This window comes from Chrysochloris asiatica, unplaced genomic scaffold (genome assembly GCF_000296735.1).
Source record: "Chrysochloris asiatica unplaced genomic scaffold, ChrAsi1.0 scaffold00156, whole genome shotgun sequence".
NCBI lineage: Eukaryota > Metazoa > Chordata > Mammalia > Afrosoricida > Chrysochloridae > Chrysochloris > Chrysochloris asiatica.
In genome coordinates, this window is record NW_006408674.1 from 6,705,497 (window position 1) to 6,724,966 (window position 19,470).

General features: G+C 43.9%; 1 protein-coding gene and 1 pseudogene across 1 annotated transcript in view; one reads left to right on the forward strand and one right to left on the reverse strand.

Annotated features, from left to right (window-relative positions):
* LOC102838014 overlaps nucleotides 1-17,374 on the reverse strand; it is a 59,332-nt pseudogene extending 41,958 nt beyond the window's left edge.
* An 835-nt stretch (nucleotides 17,375-18,209) lies between these two features.
* The window catches only part of BNC1 (basonuclin 1), a 33,713-nt gene continuing 32,452 nt past the window's right edge, over nucleotides 18,210-19,470 (forward strand). The window contains exon 1 of the mRNA XM_006870926.1: nucleotides 18,210-18,287. Within this exon, the coding sequence (XP_006870988.1) occupies nucleotides 18,210-18,287 (78 nt within the window). The remainder of the gene's footprint in view (nucleotides 18,288-19,470) is intronic.

A 19,470-nucleotide genomic window follows, 5' to 3' on the forward strand; every position in this document is an offset into this window, starting at 1 on the left:
AGTGACACCAGAGATATAGGCAGAGACGATGATGTGGAGAGATGGAGTGGCTGGGGACTTTAGACCCAGAGAGGGAGAGGGGCTGTGTGCTGACAATGGGGTGGGGGTGGGGAGCAGGCTTGCAACCCTGTGGTTGGTTGATGATGCATGCAGGGGATTGTAACCATGGCAATGAAACGATATACGATAAGATGAATGTAAAACTAATGTTCTTCTATGTAAACTATACTTCTTGAAAGAATGTATAGTCTTTCAAGAAGTGGGACAGAGGTAAATAATGATGTATGCACAACCTTGGAACAACAGGGCTCAGCATAATTCACAATAAAACATTAAAACATAATTCACAACAAAACATTAAAAAAAAAAAAAACCAGAAATCAAATGACATATTGCATAAGGCATATCTACTGCACAAGACCTTTTTTTTAAAGTGTTGAAGAGCAAAGATGTCCGTTTGAGGACAAAAGTGTACCTGACCAAAGCCATGGTATTTTCAATCACCTCAAATGCATGCGGAAGTTAGAGAATGAAGAAAGGCCATAGAAGAACTGATACATTTGAGTTATGGTGTTGGAGAAGAAGAATAAAAGTACAGTGGACTCCTAGAGGAACAAACACAAATCTGTGTTGGAAGAAGTACAGCCAGAATGCCAAGATGCTACAATGGTGAGTCTTCATGTCTCATACTTTGGATATAGTATCAGGAGGGACCGGTCCCTAGAGAAGGACATCATACTAGGTAAAGTGCAGAGTCAGCAAAAAGAGGAAGAACTCCAACAATATGAATTAGTACAGTGCCAGCAGTAATGGGCTCAGACTTAATAGCAATTGTCAAGATGGGGCAGGACTGGGCAGTGTTTTGTTCTGTTGTTCATAAGGTCTCTGTGATGGGCACTGACTCGATGGCACCTATCAACAATAATAAAAACTGTTTGTTTACTATGTTTTATTTTCATGTGTGCAGGAGAAAGATGAAGTTTTATGCTCTTGCAAAGATTTACAGCCTAGGAAACCCTATGAGTTGGAACCAACTTGATGACATTTAACAGCAACAATGTAGGGATTAAGTAGGGTAGGCGCCAAAATATGCAGAATATGAATAAATAATTTCCAGGCATAATTAGGACATTATAACTCCCATAGCAGGTCTGTATAGTGTTTCGGAGGCTGTAAATCTTTACCGGAGCAGAAAGCCTCTTATTTCTCCTGTGGAACAGCTGGTAATCTTGATCTACTGACCTTGAGGTTAGCAGTCCGCCTTGTAACCACTATGCTACCAGTGCTCCTCTGTCTTCCCTGCAGGTGTATGGACATTGTTCTCACAGTTGTTCCATGGGAGAAAGACGAGGCTTTCTGCTCCTGTAAAGATTTACAGGCTCGGAAACACTATACACGGTCACTATGTGTCAGAACCAACTCCACAGCACACAACCACTACCACCAACACCACAAGGAAGACAATTTAATACAGCTATTATTTAAATTTACCAACTAACCACTGAAGTCAGTGATGATGAAATTGAAGAATCCTACCAAATTCTTCAGTCTGAAAATTGATCAAACTGCAAGATGTATTGATAATTGCTAGTGATGGGAATTCAAGGGTTGAAACAAATAGGAAGGATCAGCAGTTTGAAAATATGGCCTTGGTGATAGAAAGGATGCTGGAGATCACATGATAGAATTTTGTAAGACCAATGACTTTTTCATTGCAAATAACTTTTTTAACAACATAAAAGGTGACTAGACACATGAACCTTATCAGATGGGATACACAGGAATCAAGCTGACTACAACTGTGGGTAGAGATGATAGAAAAGCTCAACATCATTAGCTAAAACCAGGCTGATGGCAGACTGTGGAACAGACCATCGATTGTTCATATGCAAGTTCATCCTGAAACTGACGAAAATTAAAACAACCTCATGAGAGTCAAAATATGGCCTTGAAAAAAATCCAACCTGAATTTAAAGATTATTTTGGGAATACATTTGATGCAATAAACACCAATGACCAAAGACAAGAGGAGTTGTGGGATGACATCAAGAGCATCACACAGGAAGAAAGCAAAAGGTCATAGAGAAAACAGGAAAGGAAGAAACCACAAAAATGAATGTCAGAGGAGACTCTGAAACTTGTTCTAGCGCCTAGAGAAGCTAAAGTGTGAAGGGAAGAAATGAGGAAGTCAAAAAGCTGAATGGAAAATTTCCAAGGGCAGTCTTAGAAAACAAAGTAAAGTATGATAATGAAATGAGGAAAGACCTGGAATCAGAAAACCAAAAGTGAACAAAGTGTTCAGCATTTCTCAAGCTTAAAGAACTGAAGAAAAAAGTCAAGCCTCAGCTTATAAAATATTGAAGGACTCCAAGGACAAAATATTGAGTTATATAGAAAACATTAAAGGAATACACAGAGTCACTGAAATGGTTGATGTTCAACTATTTCAAAAGGTAGAGTATGATCAAGAACCAAAGGTACTGACGGAAAAGTCCAAGATGCACTGAAGGCGCTGGCAAAGAAGAGGGCTCCAGGAATTGATGGAATAATATGGAAATCTTTGAACAAACTGATTGATGCAGCACTGGAGGCACTCACTGATCTATGACAAGATATTTGGAAGACAGCTACCTGGCCAACTGACTGGAAAAGAGTCATATTTGTGCCCATTCCAAAGACAGGTGGTTCAACAGAATGTGGAACTCATAGGATAATATCATTAATATCACGTGCAAGTAAAATTTTGCTAAAAATAATTTTTAAATGGTTGCAACAATTCATTGACAGGGAACTGCCAGAAATTCAAGCCGGATTCATAAGAGGATGTGGAATGAGAAATATCATTGCTGATTTCAGATGGATTTGGGCTTAAAGCAGAGAATGCCAGAAAGATGCTTATTTGTACTTTCTTGACAATGAAAAGGCTGTGTGGATCACGACAGATAATGAACAGCATTGCGAAAGATGGGTATTCCAGACCACTTCATTGTGCTCCTGAGGAACAGAACAAGGGGACACTCTGGATGGTTTAAAATCGGGAAGTGTGTGTGCTAGAGTTGTATCCTTTCATCAAACTTATTCAATCTGGATGCTGAACAAATAAATGATCCGATAAGCTTTATTATATGAAGAAGAATGTGGCATCAGAATTGGGGAAAGACTCTTAAACAGCCTGTGATATGCAGATGATACGACCTAGCTGGCCTGAAGCTAAGAAGACTTAAAATACTTACTGATGATTGTACCTCAGTGTAAACAAAACAAAAATAAATCCTCACAACTGGAGTCCTGCTGTGGCACTGCAGGATCAGCACTAGACTGCTAACCACAAGTCAGTGGTTCAAACCCACAAGCCGCTCCTTGGAAACCCTATAAAGGTTCGCTGTGAGTCAGAACTGACTTGACAGCACTTAATGACATAATGACTGGGCTAATTAACAGGATCATGATAAACAGAGAAAAGTCACAATCAACACTCATAGAAGCCCCAGTCAAGAAACCAAATGACATATTACATTAGGCAAATCTGCTGCAAGAGACCTCTTTAAAGTACTCAAGAGCAAAGATGCCAGTTCGAGGACTAAAGTGCTCCTGAACCAAGCCATGGTATTTTTAATTGCCTCAAATATATGTGAAAGTTGGACACTGAATAAGAAAGACTGAAGAAGAATCTATGCATTGGAATTACACCGTTGGAGAAGAATATTAAAAGTCCCATGGACTGTCAGAAGAACAAACAAATGTCTTGGAAGAAATACAACCAGAATTCACCTTAGAAACCAGGATATTGAAACTTTATCTCTCATACTTTGGACATGTTATCAGGAGAGATCAGTCCCTGGAGAAGGACATCATGCTTAGTAAATTAGAGGGTCAGTGCAAAAGAAAAAGACCCCCAATGAGCTAGACTGGTACAGTCACAGTAGTAATGGGCTGAAGGTTAACAACTGTGAGGATGGCACAGGACCAGGCAGTACTTTGTTCCGTTGTACATTGGGTCACTACGAGTCAGAACTCATTCAGTGGTACCTAACAATAACAACAAGCACACTGTCATAAGGAGCCCCAGTAGTGCTGTGAGTTAGGCAGTAGGTTGCTAACCACAGGTTGGTGGTTCAAACTCACCAGATGAAGCTGTTCCCATAAAGAATTATAGTTTTACAAGCCTACGTAGGGTCACTATGAGTCAGCATCAACTCAGTAACTGTGAGTTTGGTTTTAAGCATACAGTTACAGTTGAAATCATATAGCAAATGAGACAACCCAGATAGAATGTGAAATATAGGAAAAAGTAGGTGGCTGAGGGCAGAACTTGAAAATTATATGAAAAAACAGGTAGTAGATGAAAAGCCCATGAAGCAAATGAAAAATGATGGCTGAGAGAAGAGAAAGGAGACCCAGGAGCACAAGGAGTAATGGAAGTCTGGGAAGGCACAATCCTGGAGACGAAAATGAATCTAACAGAGAGACCGGAAGTCTGGGAAGGCACGATCCCAGAGACTAATATGAATCTAACAGAGAGAGCGGAAGAATGACAGGAGAACGACTATGAGATTATAAAATGAGGGCTTAAGACAGCAAAGCATGGATGGCTTTAAGAGCTTAGAAGAGAGGAGGAGAAAGGGTGGAGAGAGTGTTAGAAGGAACATTAAAAATATATATATATGGTTGTTTTAGTTATCTACTGTTGCATAACAAATCACCCTAAAATGTATCAAACAAGAATTTATTATTTCTGAAGACCCCAAAAACCCAAACTCACTACCATGAGTTGATTCACAGCGACCTGTACAGGGTATAAATCCGGGTTATAAATCCTCAAGGGAGCCAAAAGGCACATCTTTTTCCCAAGGGGCGAATGGTGGGTTTGAACTGCTGACCTATCAGCAGTCCAGTCCCTGTCCTATAGCACCACCAGGATTCCACATAGAGGAAACAGAGGAGCAGAAAAAAGTAGACATCTCTGTAAATTGAAAACACAGTGAAGTGAGAAAAAAGATGTAAGAGAGGGAAAAAGAAGTCAGAGCCAGAAGAGGCCTAAGAATCACAGGGTTAAATTATTGGGTGGGCAGACCACATGAGCATTGACATCCAGGGGTTCATGAAGGTGGAGGTGGGGAAAAAAGTTAAGCCAATTCTTAACGTCATCATGAATGATGGGCAGTGACCAGGAAGAAGTAACTTGAGCAAAATCAAGGTAAGACTGCTAAGGGGCTGCTCATGACGATACTGAGTCTGTAGGGTCCTCGGTCTTCAATATTGCACCTGGCACATAGAAGACTCTCAGTAAATATACCCAGAATAAGTGAATGACATTAATCCATTCCCCTCATTTTACAGATAAAGCAAAAGATTAAGTATTACTGCTCAAAATCACATAGCTAGTATACAGCTAGCCAGGTCTTAACAAATTACACAGAATGTGGATTTTGTTTTCAACATTCCCAGAGATTCCAAGGGCAGCTAATGATTTTATGATCTCATTATCTGAAAACAATTTCAATGGCATTTATCATTCCTTGGGTGCTGGATCAAACATTCTGAAAGTGAATGATAAAGAGAATGGTTATAATATTTCTTGAGGCCTGGTTGAAAATATATGTATTTCCAAGACAGCGCCAAGGTACTGTCCTGTAACTGTATCTTAGCACTTTTGTTCTTGCTTCTTTTGATGCAGATGTCTCATCTTCTTTTATTTTACTCAGAAAAGAAACACACACACACACACACACAGAGATAGGTGTTGGACCATAATCACATAGATTTTTTCCACCGACTCCTCAGGATCACAGACATTTTAATTAGCCTTCAGCTGAGTATGTCTGAGGCTGCTAAAACCTTACTGTTATCCTCTGAGAAAAATGACAACATCTCCCCCAAAACCTGTTGTCAGTCATGAAATCTCGCATAAGAAGAAGAGTGGTAACATGCTCTTTTTTCCCACCGGCCCAAAATTTCAAAGCTTCAAAATGTGTGGTAAATCTAACCAAAGATAAAGATTTGCAGGTGTTTTTTTTTTTTTTTCTTTTTCTTTTTTCATAAAAGTAAGAACGGCAGATGTATCTGAAACGTGCTTCTAAGCAAATGGGACATCTGTAATCCATTAGAGGTGTCCTGATGAGAGAAAGTGAGAGAGGAGGCTAGGGCAGAAAGCCTGCTCTGCAGAAGCGTAAACGTGCGGATGTGTGCAGACCCTTCTGTCAGGATCTGAGGACACAGAGCTTCCAAAAAAAGTTGCCTTTCCAGGGGTAAATGGACATCTCTGCCAAATAAGCTAGTTCTTCTTTTTTTCTTTCCTTCTATCAAGTTATGTTTGAAATGTCAGTGTCTCCTCTTTATCCAAGTACACCTACATGTTTTAGTATTTAAGACTTGGCAGCCACCTCCGATAAAGAAAGAGAACACTCCCTTCAAGTGTGCGGACTTTCCTTTCCCAGCACTCACGGAGAGCAAACCGTGTCCTGACTTGGCTTCTTACACTCCCATGGAACAAAGCAAAATTGTCACCATGGGCATTACTTGCAGGTTACTCATTGGTTGTTATGCACCCTGTTTCAGACTCCCAAGAAAACCACTAACTTTTATTAAAGCGTTTGTAGCAGAGCCTGTTGCAAAATCCCCAGGGCTGTGAAAATGATTCTGAGGCATGTGATTTCTAGAATGGAGATTCACAAGGGCACTGGATTATGTTACTATAGAGGATTTGTACTCTGGGCTTGCTTCTTGGCTTTGTTTTGGAGGTCTTACATGGAGTTTCAACAAATGGACCCAGCTGAGGATAACAGATGGCCAGGGTGCCCCTTAAATGAATTCACTCATGGAATATACAAGCGGTCTTTTCCTTGCTTGCTGGCCTTTTGATAAACCATTAATGCTGGGGCATTTTGTTAATTACTAAATTCCTGGTGACAGACAAAGCTGGCCTGTTAAAACTTGTGTTGTAATTTGAGGATTAAAGCCACTCCTCTGGGAAACATCGGTATCAAACCGATTTGGTGTCAGAGACAAGGTGTTAGAAGTCACAGTTTGACAAAGTGGATTTCCAAATTCAGTGAACAATTCCCTTTTTAGAAGTCCTCATTACACCGTTTACAGGAAGGTACTTTTAAGAGGCTACAAGTCAGAAACGTGTGCTTAAATCTCTTTATACATTTATAGGTGAAGCACCTACTGTGGACTCCTGGTATGGCACTGTTGGATAAGCAATGGACTGTGAACCACAAGGTCAGCAGTTGAAACCCATATACTTGGCTATGAGTTGGAACTGACTCGATGTCACTTAACAACAACAATAACTGTGTACAAAGAATCCTGGTGTGAGGCTGTAGGGTAAGCACTGGACTAGAAACCGTAAGGTCAGCAGTTCAAACTCTATGCAGGGTCCAACTCTCTGAGTTGGAACCAACTCAACAGTGTAAAACAACTGTGTACAAATGACCCATTGTGTTAGATATAATAAAAATCAGCAGTTTCTATGCTTCAAAATCTCAAAATTCAATTAGAAAAGTCTCGTAAAAAAAAAAAAAAAAAAAATCAAAATAAGTGGCCAGAATATATCTGGAAAATACTAACGTCATGAAAACAGAGTCACTATGCAATGACTCAGAGGACCCCCTAGGTTGGCCCCCAGTTTGTGGGTGAAGAGCCTGTATTGCTAATGCCATCTTAAAGTACAAAGGAAGAACCAAAGACTCTTATGACAAAGGGTACTAGCTAGTGCATTGATCCTTCATCTCAGAATAAGCTGAGTGTAAATTTCTATAACAGATTAAAAGCTTTTGATTGGAAATAACCAGAAATTCATCTCAAACTGACTTAAATGACCAAAGTGATTTAATTATCCACAAATCTAAAAAGGCCAAAGGTTATTTTTTATCAGGCAGAGTTTGATCAGAACTTTAGCTGCATTTCTCTATCATTTTTTACTCTTATCCATGTATCAGCTCTGTTCCTAGTCCAGTTCTCTATATTATTCATAAAATATTGACCAATAACAATAAGAATTACATGTTTCCTCCTTAATACCTCTGATGAAAGAAGTAGTGAGTCCCTATAACCATCAAACAAAAGTTCTGAATTATACGTGGATTGTTGTTAAATGCCATCAATCATGTTAGCACTCTATAGGGTTTTGGAGGCTTTAAATTTTCGAGGGAGCAGAAAGCCTCATCTTTCTCCCTCCAAAGCAGCTGATGAACTCGAATTATCAACCGGTTTATCATATAGAGCCACCTCACTCTTCTTAAGTGGATTGTTGTTGTTAAATTCAGTTGAGTTGGTCCCAACTCATCGACCCTGTATAGGGTTTCCAAAGAGTTGCTGGTGTGTTTGAATCACAGACCTTATGGTTAGCAGTCCAACGTTTATCCAACAGCGCTGTAAAATCAACCTCTGGTGGCTCCATGGGGGTTGCTAACCAAAAGTTGATTGGTTCCAAGCCACCATCTGCTCCTTGGGAGAAACAGTTCTAGCCTTGGAAAGCCCACGCACACGGCACCTCTACTCTGTCTGATAGGGTCACTGCGAGTCAAAACCGAATTGAGGACAGTGGGCAGAGCCAGTGCCTGTGTCCAAAGACAAACCTCAGTGCTTTAAAGACATCGGCATGAGTTACCTGTGAAACTGGGGCTGGGGTCCTAACTTCCTGCTATGCTCAGGAAGGAATGGAATGCAGGTTGGGGAGACAAACATAGCACAGTGTCTGCTACAACCCTTTTTTTCATGCATGGACCATGGTTAGTAAGTACTTTTTATTCAGTATCAGAAATGAGCTCTGTAAAAAGGAATCAATTTCTTCTGAATTTGCTATGCCAGACGTTTAGATGGCTTTACTTTTTCAAAAAGTTCCACGAAATTCAGAGTAACTCTGTTTTCAGTCATCATTTTCTCTTAAGAATAGACTGAAACTCCAAAAGACATGTTTTAAAAGTTTGACATCAACTTTCAGATTCATCCTAGAGCCCATCTCCCTAACCTTTTTCTTCCCAACCAATTTCTGAAAGTATGATCTTATGTGGTATGCCCAGTTACAGTAACCCAAATATTTTCCTCTTGAACTTGAATACAAACACACACACAAAAAAAAAACAAAAAACAAAAAAACATTGCCTTGGTAGAGTCAATTCTAAATCATAGTGACCCGTGAGAAGTAGAACTGTTCCATAGGTTTTCTTGGCTTGATCTTTATAGAAGCAGATCGCCAGGACTTTATTCCTCAGTACTGTTATTGTTGTTGACTGCCATCGAGTCAGTTCTGACCTATAGCGACCCTGTATAGGGTTTCCAAGGAGTGGCTGGTGCGCTTGAACCGCTGACCTTGCAGTTCAAACTGACTGCAATCCAGCACATTAACCCACAGTGCCACACCAGGGTTCAAATCATCAGTTTTTAGGTTAGTGATCAAATGTAAACCACTTGTACCCCCTAAGGAACTTGAACTTGAGTGATAAGTCATTAACTTTGTAGAAGACAAATTATTTCAAGGCATGATTGTTGTTGTTGTTGTTGTTATGTGCCGTGGAGTGGGTTCCGACTTATAGGGACCCTGCACAGGGTTTCTGAGGCTGTTAATCTTTATGGGAGCAGAACGCCTCATCTTTCTCCCACGAAGCACCTGGTGGTTTCGAACTGCTGACCTTGCAGTTCGCAGCCCGATTTGTAACCACTACGCTACCAGAGCTCCTTTCAAGGCATGATAGGTCTTAGAAATTTTCTCCTGTCTTCCCAAAACCTCTCAAACAGAACCTGTCCTGTCCTCATGCAATTTGCCCCAAGTCCACCAACTCCAGCTGCAAGTTGCCAGTCTAAAGTAAGTATTTTCCACAATTAAGTCTTTCTTCCACACTTTTAATAGAAATAGAGCTCCTTGACTTCAGAAATGTTCATTGTAGAACTAAATCAAGCTTCCAGGGAGGAGACCACCTGTGCTATTTCCGCCTATTGCCTCAGTGATGAAAGAGTGAGCTCTTTGGAAGGCAGGAAGCAGACTTCTAGTGACTGCTGTTGATTGTGTAAAAACCACGGAGGACAAACTCAATGAGACACTAACACCAGACACCCAAAAACAATGGTAGCCAAACTGGCAGTATTTTGAAAGAACCATCTTAAGCCTTCAAACTTGTGCAACTCAGAATAAATATTCTTTACTGACCACAGATGGGCCCACAGAGACTCAGAGGTTACAGTACTGGCAGATGAGTTCAGGAAGACAGTTTAGAATCACGCCTGGGTTTGTTTCCTTTTTGGAATTTACAATTTATCTGTATTTATCATTCTTCCTCCCCAACAACCCTCTCCATTTACCTTTTCAAGAGTTGCTGGTGTGTTTGAACCGCAGACCTTACAGCTGCCAAAACTCAAAATGCAAGGCCAGGGCGATTTCCCCTCTGGATACCTGGACCTGCAAGGCATTTTGGTCCCGTCAGCCCCTGGCCTAATGTGAGGGATGGAAGAACAGAGAAAGGTGGGGGAAGATAAAGCAGGGTAGTTCTCTGTCAGCCAAATTCTTCACCATGCTTTGGAATGTCCTCATCTCCTCTCCTTCAATAGGGAGCAGCCCTGGGGCTGGAAGGGGGGGAAGTTGCGACACCTGGACCAGGCCTGTAGCAGACCGGCCTGCACCCCAGCAGGGAGGCAGGCAGGCAGCTGCGTGGGGGGGGGGGGGGGGGGGGGGGGGGCAGCTGGCCCAAGCACAGCTTAGTCAGGCTCCAACACTGAGCCGAGCTGCTGATGTGCCCAGACCTGCCGCCACCAGGTGTCTGTGTCTGGGCCAGGAGGGGACTGTACACAAGTGACTTTTGCCTCCTGGTGTTTCCCCCTACTGTCCTCAGAGGAATGTGGAGGACTCAGGTGAGGCCACCTTACAAGGCCTCTAAGAGGGCTACAGTTTTCTGCCTACTCCACCATGTTGACAAGCTTCTGCCCACTCGGCCTCTCTGGCCCTCACCCAATCCTCCTGCCAACAGCCCTCAGGCTGGCTGCTCCTCCAGGTCACCGGAGGGCTCAGGTGGGAGACAGCTGCCTTCTGAGGTGGGTTATCTGCCTACCTGCCTACCTGCCCGTCTGCCCATCTGCCCTGCTGTAATATGATGATGTTCCCATTATTAGTGCCCAAACTTCTACAGCTAAATGTTGTCTTTTTTCTTTTTAATACAGTGATCTCATAATTGGAAATAAAACTTGAGTTTTTCCAAGTTAATTTGCTCACAATGGGGGAGGGGGGGAAACTTACACAAATTGGTTTTCTAAGAAGGAAATATTTTGTATTTAACAGAATTATTAATAATTCGAGTAAGCCTTCCAGGATGCGAACACTGGAAAGGTTGACCTGCCAATTTGTGGACTCCGAGTCCAACACAGAAAGGTTGTTACTAATCTCAGTGTGGCTTTTGAGAATTACATTTGAAACTCCAACGGGCTGTGAGCCAGTTTCCATCACGAACATCCCTCTACAAATGTCAACTGTACACCTTCTAGGTACCATGAGCTTGGGTACCTAAAACGTGTACAATACACGTCCCTGTTTATAGCAGAGGGTACAAATGAACAGAATACTGGCCAGATTCAGTCCACAAACATATTTGGTTTGACTCACACTGTATTTATCAAAAAGTTTGAATTCGTTGCCAACTTTTAAATATCAAGATAGTTCCAGCTTCTCTTAAAAACTCAGGAAATCTAGCAAAACTCAGTCTACATTCCCAGGTGACGACAAGCCGAGCAACAACTGTCACTTTATACAGTTTTTGTAGTTGTTAAGTGCCGTTGAGTTGGTTCTGACCCGTAGCGACCCTTTATAGGATTTCCTAGGAGCTGCTGGTGAGCTTGAACTTCCGACCTTGCAGTTCAAACGGCTTTGCAGTCTGGGGCATTAACCTACAGCACCACACCAGGACTCCTGACTTTCAACTCACAAAGCACCCACCTGTCCCACTCCCCCTGACTCAACCTGCTGAGGCCCAACACTGAGGTAAGCCTGAGGATGGGGCGGGCATCACAACACACCCACTCTTGAATAAGCCACGCCTCTCTTCTCAGAGGAGCTGATTGTGCCGCTTTTTCTCCTTTCTAATTAGGATACTCGAATCCCGGTAACCAAATGGTTGGCAGCTCAAACACATCCAGCAGCTCTACAGGAGAAAGACCTGGCAATCCGCATCCGGAAAGATTATGCTATTGTTGGTAAGTGCCGTGGAGTCAGTTCCAACTCACTGCGATCCTGTATAGGGTTTCCAAGGAACAGCTGGGGGGTTTGAACCACCGATCTTGCAATTCAAGTCGAACTTGCAGTCCAGTGCTTATTCTATACAGCTCCACACCAGGAGCAAAACCCATGAGGCTGTTCTGCTCTGTCACGTGTGAACTCTATGAGTCGAAAGCAGCTTGACGGCACCTAACTACAGCAACAATGAAAAGTTCACGAAGACATTCTGTTTTTCCTGCTAGCTGAAACAAGGAATCTGATACTAAAGGAAAATGACAAAGCTAAAGCAGAGAAGCAAAGAGAGAGGATTCTGACAGGGGGTCAGTCCTGTTGGGGGGGCCTCCAGTTGCGAGATGAAGAAACTGAGGCCTAGAGAGGGGGAAGGCAACTCTCAGGTCTCATTGCTAATCTAGAGGGGAACAGGTGGTCTGCATGGTCTTTATCAGCCAACACCACAATCTTTTCTATACGCAGTGCTGTTTTCTCTGTTCCAGTTTCTGCTTAGACGTTTACAAGAAACAGCAAAAAAAAAACCTGATGAAATCAATGTAAGGACTGATTTCAAAAGTCCCACAGTGACATCTGGTACAAGATTCTAAATGAACCTGTTGGTGTTCAGTGCCGTCAAGTCCATGTTTGACTCATAGCGACATCATGTGGCAGTATAGCACTGAATCATGGGGCTTTCTAGATTGTAATCTGTGCACTGTGAGTTAATGCACTGGACTGCAAAGTTAGTTTGAGCCACAAGGTCGGTGGTTCAAGTTCGCCAGCTGCTCCTTGAAAACCCTACACAGGGTCGCTATGAGTCGGAACCTACTCAACAGCACTTAACAACAACAATAGCAATCTTTATGGGAGCAAATCACCAGGTTTTTCTCTAGAGGAGCAGCTGAACTGCTCTGACTCCTTATTTGAACCTAAAGGTTAGTTGGCAATCTTTATTTCGACTCACAGATTCCCTCCATGTGAGTCCAAGTTGCCATATGTGAAGAAATGTGTCTGATGACCCTGAGGGTGTGTGTTGGGAGAGGCAGCCTGTTTTCAAACTATGTATTTTCAAAACCCTGCTGGTGTTCAGAACCAGAAGAGAGTTAAAGCAGGTGGATCCCAATATTTGTTGCTCATGGAAATACTAAAATAAATATAATTCAGTTGCAACAACCACAGAGACTGACCAAAGTCTTCAATTGGACATATGAAGGTATTTAAGTGTACCAATGTTTGGTGGTTGTGGAGGTGGTGGCTCATAGGGTCAGTTTCAACTCACAGCGACCCTGTGCAGGGTTTCTGAGGCTGTAAATCTTTATGGGAGCAGAACGCCTCATCTTTCTCCTGCAGAACACTGGTAGTTTCAAACTGCTGACTTTGAGGTTAGCAGCCCAACTCATAACCGCTACGCTACCAGAGCTCCTTATACCAATGTTTAGGGCTGAGAAATATCGGGGTATTTATGGGGTATATATGACCATTCAGTAATACTAAGACCTAGGACTCTGCTCGTGACAAATGTAGATTAACCCAAAATAAGCTTTAGGTGCAGCAGAAAGTGAGGAGAACAGCATCTGAGGAATAAAGACTATCTTTAGCCCTACTAGTTTGGCTAGAGACTAAGTTTCATGGTGGTGGTGGTGGTGATGTGCTGTGGAGTTGGTTCCGACTCATAGCGACTCTGTGCAGGGTTTCCGAGGCTGTAAATCTTTACAGGAGTAGAAAGCCCCATCTTTCTCCCATGGAACACCTGGTAGTTTCGAACTGCTGACCTTAAAGTTTGCAGCCTGCATACCTACTTTTAAATACCAGGAAACTATAGCCAAGTAAGCTAACTTCTTTAGTCAGTAGCCAATTACTGGCAACTGGCTAAACCGAGTCATTGTAACTCCAAAACCTAAGCTCGTCTTCTACAACTCATAGCACAGAAGCCACTAAGATGGGGAATAACCAAAGAAGTGAAGAACACATCACAGCTAGGCTGCAGAATGCACGAGCACTCTAAGGGGGTCAGAGGAGGGCAAAAGCACACGGAGTAGAAGGTTGGAGAGTCATGTCAGGTTTCCAAGAGGAGGTGACATTTGAGCAAGTCTTTGAAGAATGCTCAGGCAGACAGAGTAAAGAGAGGCAGGAGCAAAGAGAAAGGCCTAAACACTGAAGAGCAGAGAAATAGAAAGTAAGCTACAGTCTTGCATCAATTAACATCCATGATGTGTTCTCTAAAACCGGATGTTATGTGATTTGGACCTTGTGTAAACACCACTATCGTAGTCCGGTTCTGCTTTTTTTTTAAGCATTTCCAAACGAACAAATTTCGGACCTAAGAAGTGATGATGACTTGCTGAGAGGGATTCACTTTTGTGTTTGGTCCCCACCTACATTATTAGCAATTTCTCCATGTCTGATACAGATTCCCTAGCATTTTTGGTAGCCTTTTTGTTTTCAAAAGAGTCAATTCCTTAACAGCTTGGATAATTTTTTCTTTGTTTTCTTAAGATCATTGTAATTATCAAATGTGACATGCCTAAATCGTAAGCAATTGTATTCACTGATTTTCCACTTTTGTGTTGTTGAATAATCTTTGCCACTTGCTGCTGCTATCTAACACTAGTTTTGCTGCATATGGGAGCCATGATGCACTTCATGGTAATATTTTCTGAAGAAAATTAAACAGAGAAATAATGCTACAACACTCAAGCCTGGATGCTGCTGCTTATAAGTTGAATCATATACTTACATGATAAGCTTTTTAGAAAGGAAATATAGCAAAGTGCATACATAAGTCAGGGAAATTATGACTAATAAGACATATCTCTAATAGGTTATATATGTATGGTACCTAGCAGCCCAATCTCTTTGTGTACAAGTGACATCAAATCCACATGTTGCATGAAGGAAGCTGTTGCATTTACTATGTCCCAATTTCCAGTAGAGATTTCTGACTCTATTGTAACCTATGGAACCAGGGATGTATGTCTATGTGCTCAAACATTGCCTGAATAGACTTTACGTGAAGCATGACTGTATTTGAACTTGGAATTCACAACACAAAGTTTCATAATGAAATAAATCTGTAATTCACTTCCGTCCAGTTGATTCAGACTCATGAGACCCCATAGATTAGAGAGTAGAACTGAGCTCCATAGGGTTTTCATGGCTGTAATCTTTGTGGAAGCAGATCACAAGACTTTCTTCAACAGAGCCGTTGGGTGAGTTGGAACTACCAACCTTTAGGCCAGTGAAAACTGGTTGTGTGTGCCCTCCAAGAAACATAATGAATTTTCCTCACATCTGTAAAGCAGACTAGAGTCCATCACATGAAGTAGGATGACCTTAGTCTGCAAGGAAGGTCATCACACTCCAGACCCAGGACAGATTCACCTGACCAGAAAGCCTGTAGAGAGATAGCATGACGCCCAGACACTCACACTTTCTTCTTCTTACCTTTTCTGTACTGCGGGGGAGGAAGTGCTTTGTTTCCTAGTCAAGGATCTCCACTAGCAGCTTCTTGGTGTGCGCCTTAAGTCACTTCCGACTCACAGTGACCCTGTATAGGGTTTCTGAGAGCAGGTGGTGGTTTTGAACTGCTGACTTTGTAGTTACCAGTCCAGTGCTTATTCTACAATGCCACAACAGGGTCCCCACCGTCAGCTAGGCAGATAAAATGGAGAAGGGAGAAGCAGGACCCCAAGTCCTTTCAGGGAACTGAAAAGGGGGAGAAAGGCTTGAGTCACCTCTGGTTCTGGGTCTGCTGTGCCTCGGGGCACATGAAAAGCTGGGGCCTGTTTCCACAGCTGTGGGCAATCTCAGCTCTTGGGGGTGAAGGATACTGCTGTCACCAGGAGGGTTCTCTGGGCAGGCCCCTTCCCATCTGCTCATGAGGACTAAACTCCTGTGTACTTTTCCAGTACATTTGATTTTAGTCTATCCTTGGCATCCACTAAGTGAGGGGAAGATTCAGTCCCATTTTACAATGGAAGCAATTGAGGCTCAGAGAGCCTAGACATTTGTCCTGGTAAAGCTGAAGCTTAAACTCATTAGACCCTGGAAGGGAAGGGGTTGTGTGTGCTTGTTTAAGTTCGTTAAAGTCCCCTGGCGCACCCCTTTTTCCACATCCTGGGACACGGCCCCAGACTTCCTTTGGATTGTAGTGACTAAGGTGGCGCAGCTTTCTTCCTTGGTCGCGGTGGGAGCCCCAGGGCCAAGGCAGGGAAGGCAGAATTATCCCGAGACGAACGCCAGAGAACTTCAGAGCGTTTCGCCCTTCCCCAGGAGAGGCAAACACGAACACGTCTGTGTCTTCTACCAACAAGTGCTTTCAAGCCCGGCGGGGGCAGACACCTCCGCGCCGGCCGCCGGCGAGGTCTTCGCTGTCTGCGGGGGCAATGGCCTCGCATCAGCTGCACTGATTTAAAGCTTATTGGGCCGCCTGAGCAGGAGGCGTCTTCCCCGGCGGCCCGGCAGTGCAGGGAGCCCGGAGCCACTCTGCAGCCCGGGAGGAGGAGAGGGGGAGGGGAGGGACGGAGGGAGGGAGACACTGGGAAGGAGGGGGCGCCCCCTCGGGGCGCAAGGGGCGGGCGTGCGGGCACACGCGGTGCGCGGCGAACGGGGGCGGCCACCGCGCGGCGCGGCCCGGGGGCCTAGGGAGCCGCCCACTTCGCCGCGTCGGGCCCCGACGGCCTGAGCTTGGATGCGGCGGCCGAGGCGGGGCGACCCGGGCCGGGGGAACACGCCGACAGCCCCGGCGGAGCAGCGGCCGCAGGATGGCTGAGGTAAGCGCGACGCCTCTCCCCAGGTGCGGGACCCCTCTGGCAGCCGCCGTCGGGACTTGGGGTGGCCACCAGCGTGGCGGCGTGACCCCGAGGCTCGGGTGTGAGGAAGCGGCTTCTTCCGCTGCGAGGGACGGTGGGGGCGCTTGGCGCCGTAGACCCGTCGTCGCCCGACGTCCCAGCCGTAAAACTCGCGCCGGGTACGCGCCCGGGGGACCTCGGCCGAGGGCGGGTTCACGGCGTGCCCGCAGCAGTCCCCGCGCGTCCAAAGTACCGGGTCGGGCACGAGAGTCTTTGGCAAGGCTCTTTCGAGCGCCCGGGCCGCCGCCGGCGAGTGCGCGTCTCCCTGCACTGTTCTGCCCGCCTCTTGAGCCCTTACAATTGAAGTCCAAGGACACATGGACGTACCCATTTTGACCCGTGGAATATGTACTCCCTCTCCCCTCATTTTTTTTAACCACGGAATAAAACAGCTGATATTCAAAACGGACCGTTTTTCCGCCCGTTTTTGTTTTTCTGGAGAACTTTGCATGTAGTAAGCTTGAGTCACTTTGCGAGGGGAATTGTGGAGAAAGGCAAGCGGCAGGAATGGGGTCTCTTGTCCACGACGGGACAGATCTTTTGTATCAGATGGCAAATGAAGATCGGAATATGTCTAATCCGAGAGTTTCCAGGACATACAAGTAGTGTCTTGCAGGATCATAGCAACGTTAAAGCTGATCGTTGGAAAAGTTGGAAAAGTTAAATGCGAGATACCCCCATACTCCTGCGGAAAGAAAGCACTGTGGGAATGGGGTTAAGGCTTTAATGTTGCGATATAAAAGCCAGACGAAATAGTCTTTGGTCACTTTTAAATAGTTTACCTACTACTGACAGGAAGTAGCTTGCACTGCGGAGCTGGTCAATGTGCCTGGTGCTTCATTCATGGAATAGTCTGAGAAGCTCAGGAGCCTGGCAGCTTCCCCAGCCCCGGGGTTAAACTCCTCTAGCTCCGCGGCGTCCGGAGCCCGAGCGCCCTGTCGGTTCCAGGTTGCCACCTCCGGCGGCGGCGGCTGGAGCCCCGGCCGCTGGTATTGGAGGCCCCCCCGCCTCAGGCGCTACGGGCCAGACCCTGAGCACCCTGGGCAGCCTAGCTTTGCATAAGCTCCTAAGGATTTGTCAGCCAGATGTGACAAGAGTGTCGAGAGGTGAGTGCAGGAGGAGATCTGATATTAATCAGTGCATAGCTCGGAGCCAAACTTTCTCAAATGCGGTGTAGGAACATGTTCTTCTCATTTAAGGCATCTCTTCGTGGCTGTGGGGCTGCCACCGGTCTAAGTTTGACAGTTAAATGGAATGCCAGCTAGAAGCCTTAATTGTGTGAGTAAAATTGTCTGTGTGTGCGTGTAGGGGGTATCACACACACAGGGGTTCGAAAAGTCCCCTCGTTTTATGGCTGTGCTCACCGCAGCCCTGTGAAGACAGGGCATTTAAATGGGGCCAGACGCCTGGTCTGAGCCAGGCCTCTGCTGTTAACACTTAAGGGGCCTAAAAGAGGCCTCACTGGTGTCCTGGGAATCCCTGTCAGAGGGTGGTGTGTATGTGTGTGAAAATATGTACTGCAACTTGGAGACAATAGAACACATCTAGCAAAAAAAACATAAATAAATTAACGTAATTCTCCCATCTAAGCAACAAGATTTGGACTAAAAAAGTCAATTAGAAAACAGCATTTAGCCGATTATCACTGTATTTAGTAGTAACTTTTCATTCTTTGTTTATTATTTTAATTTGCTTTTAGATTTTATGTGATATTTCCTAAAATTTCTTAGACCTTTTATTTGCAAGTTTATACTCTGTGAAAACTTTGGTTCACTGATACATATACTGACTCTTGAATTGCCTTTTCCCAATTTTATTGATATACAATATGAAAACCTCATTAAAATTATATGTTAAAATATTTTTTATTTACATCCTATAAATGAACGTTACTTCAAACATTACATAGTGTCCCTGGATTTGATTTTTGTCCTAAGTAGGTGTGACAAGATGCCCACCACTTTTGCTATAATGAAATTTTGATAAACTTAATCGTTTTGGAAGGCTTTCAGATAATCAGAAAGAATGAGATTATGGGACCTCATTTGATGTCATGCCTAATAAATTTGCTAACTACAGTTTCACCAAGAAAGTAGTAGTAGTATTTCATTTCAACTTCTGAGCATGTTCCTGTTAAATGCTGAGAAGAGGTGGTGAAATCGTTGTCACTTAGCACCTGGTACGCCTCATACTTGGGGAACTCATAATTATGTTCAGACATCTGCATAATTTAATTCAGGATATCATCAGTACCATGAAGTCCTTCAGCCTATTAATGATTTAGTGACATACCCCTTCAGTCAGAGAGAAAGTAGTTTAAGTGGTTATTTGGACATTGATATCCGTTAGGTTGTAATTCACATTAGAAGTATTAACCAACATAGAATAGTGCCTCAAAGTATATGGTTTATATACCAGGCATATATA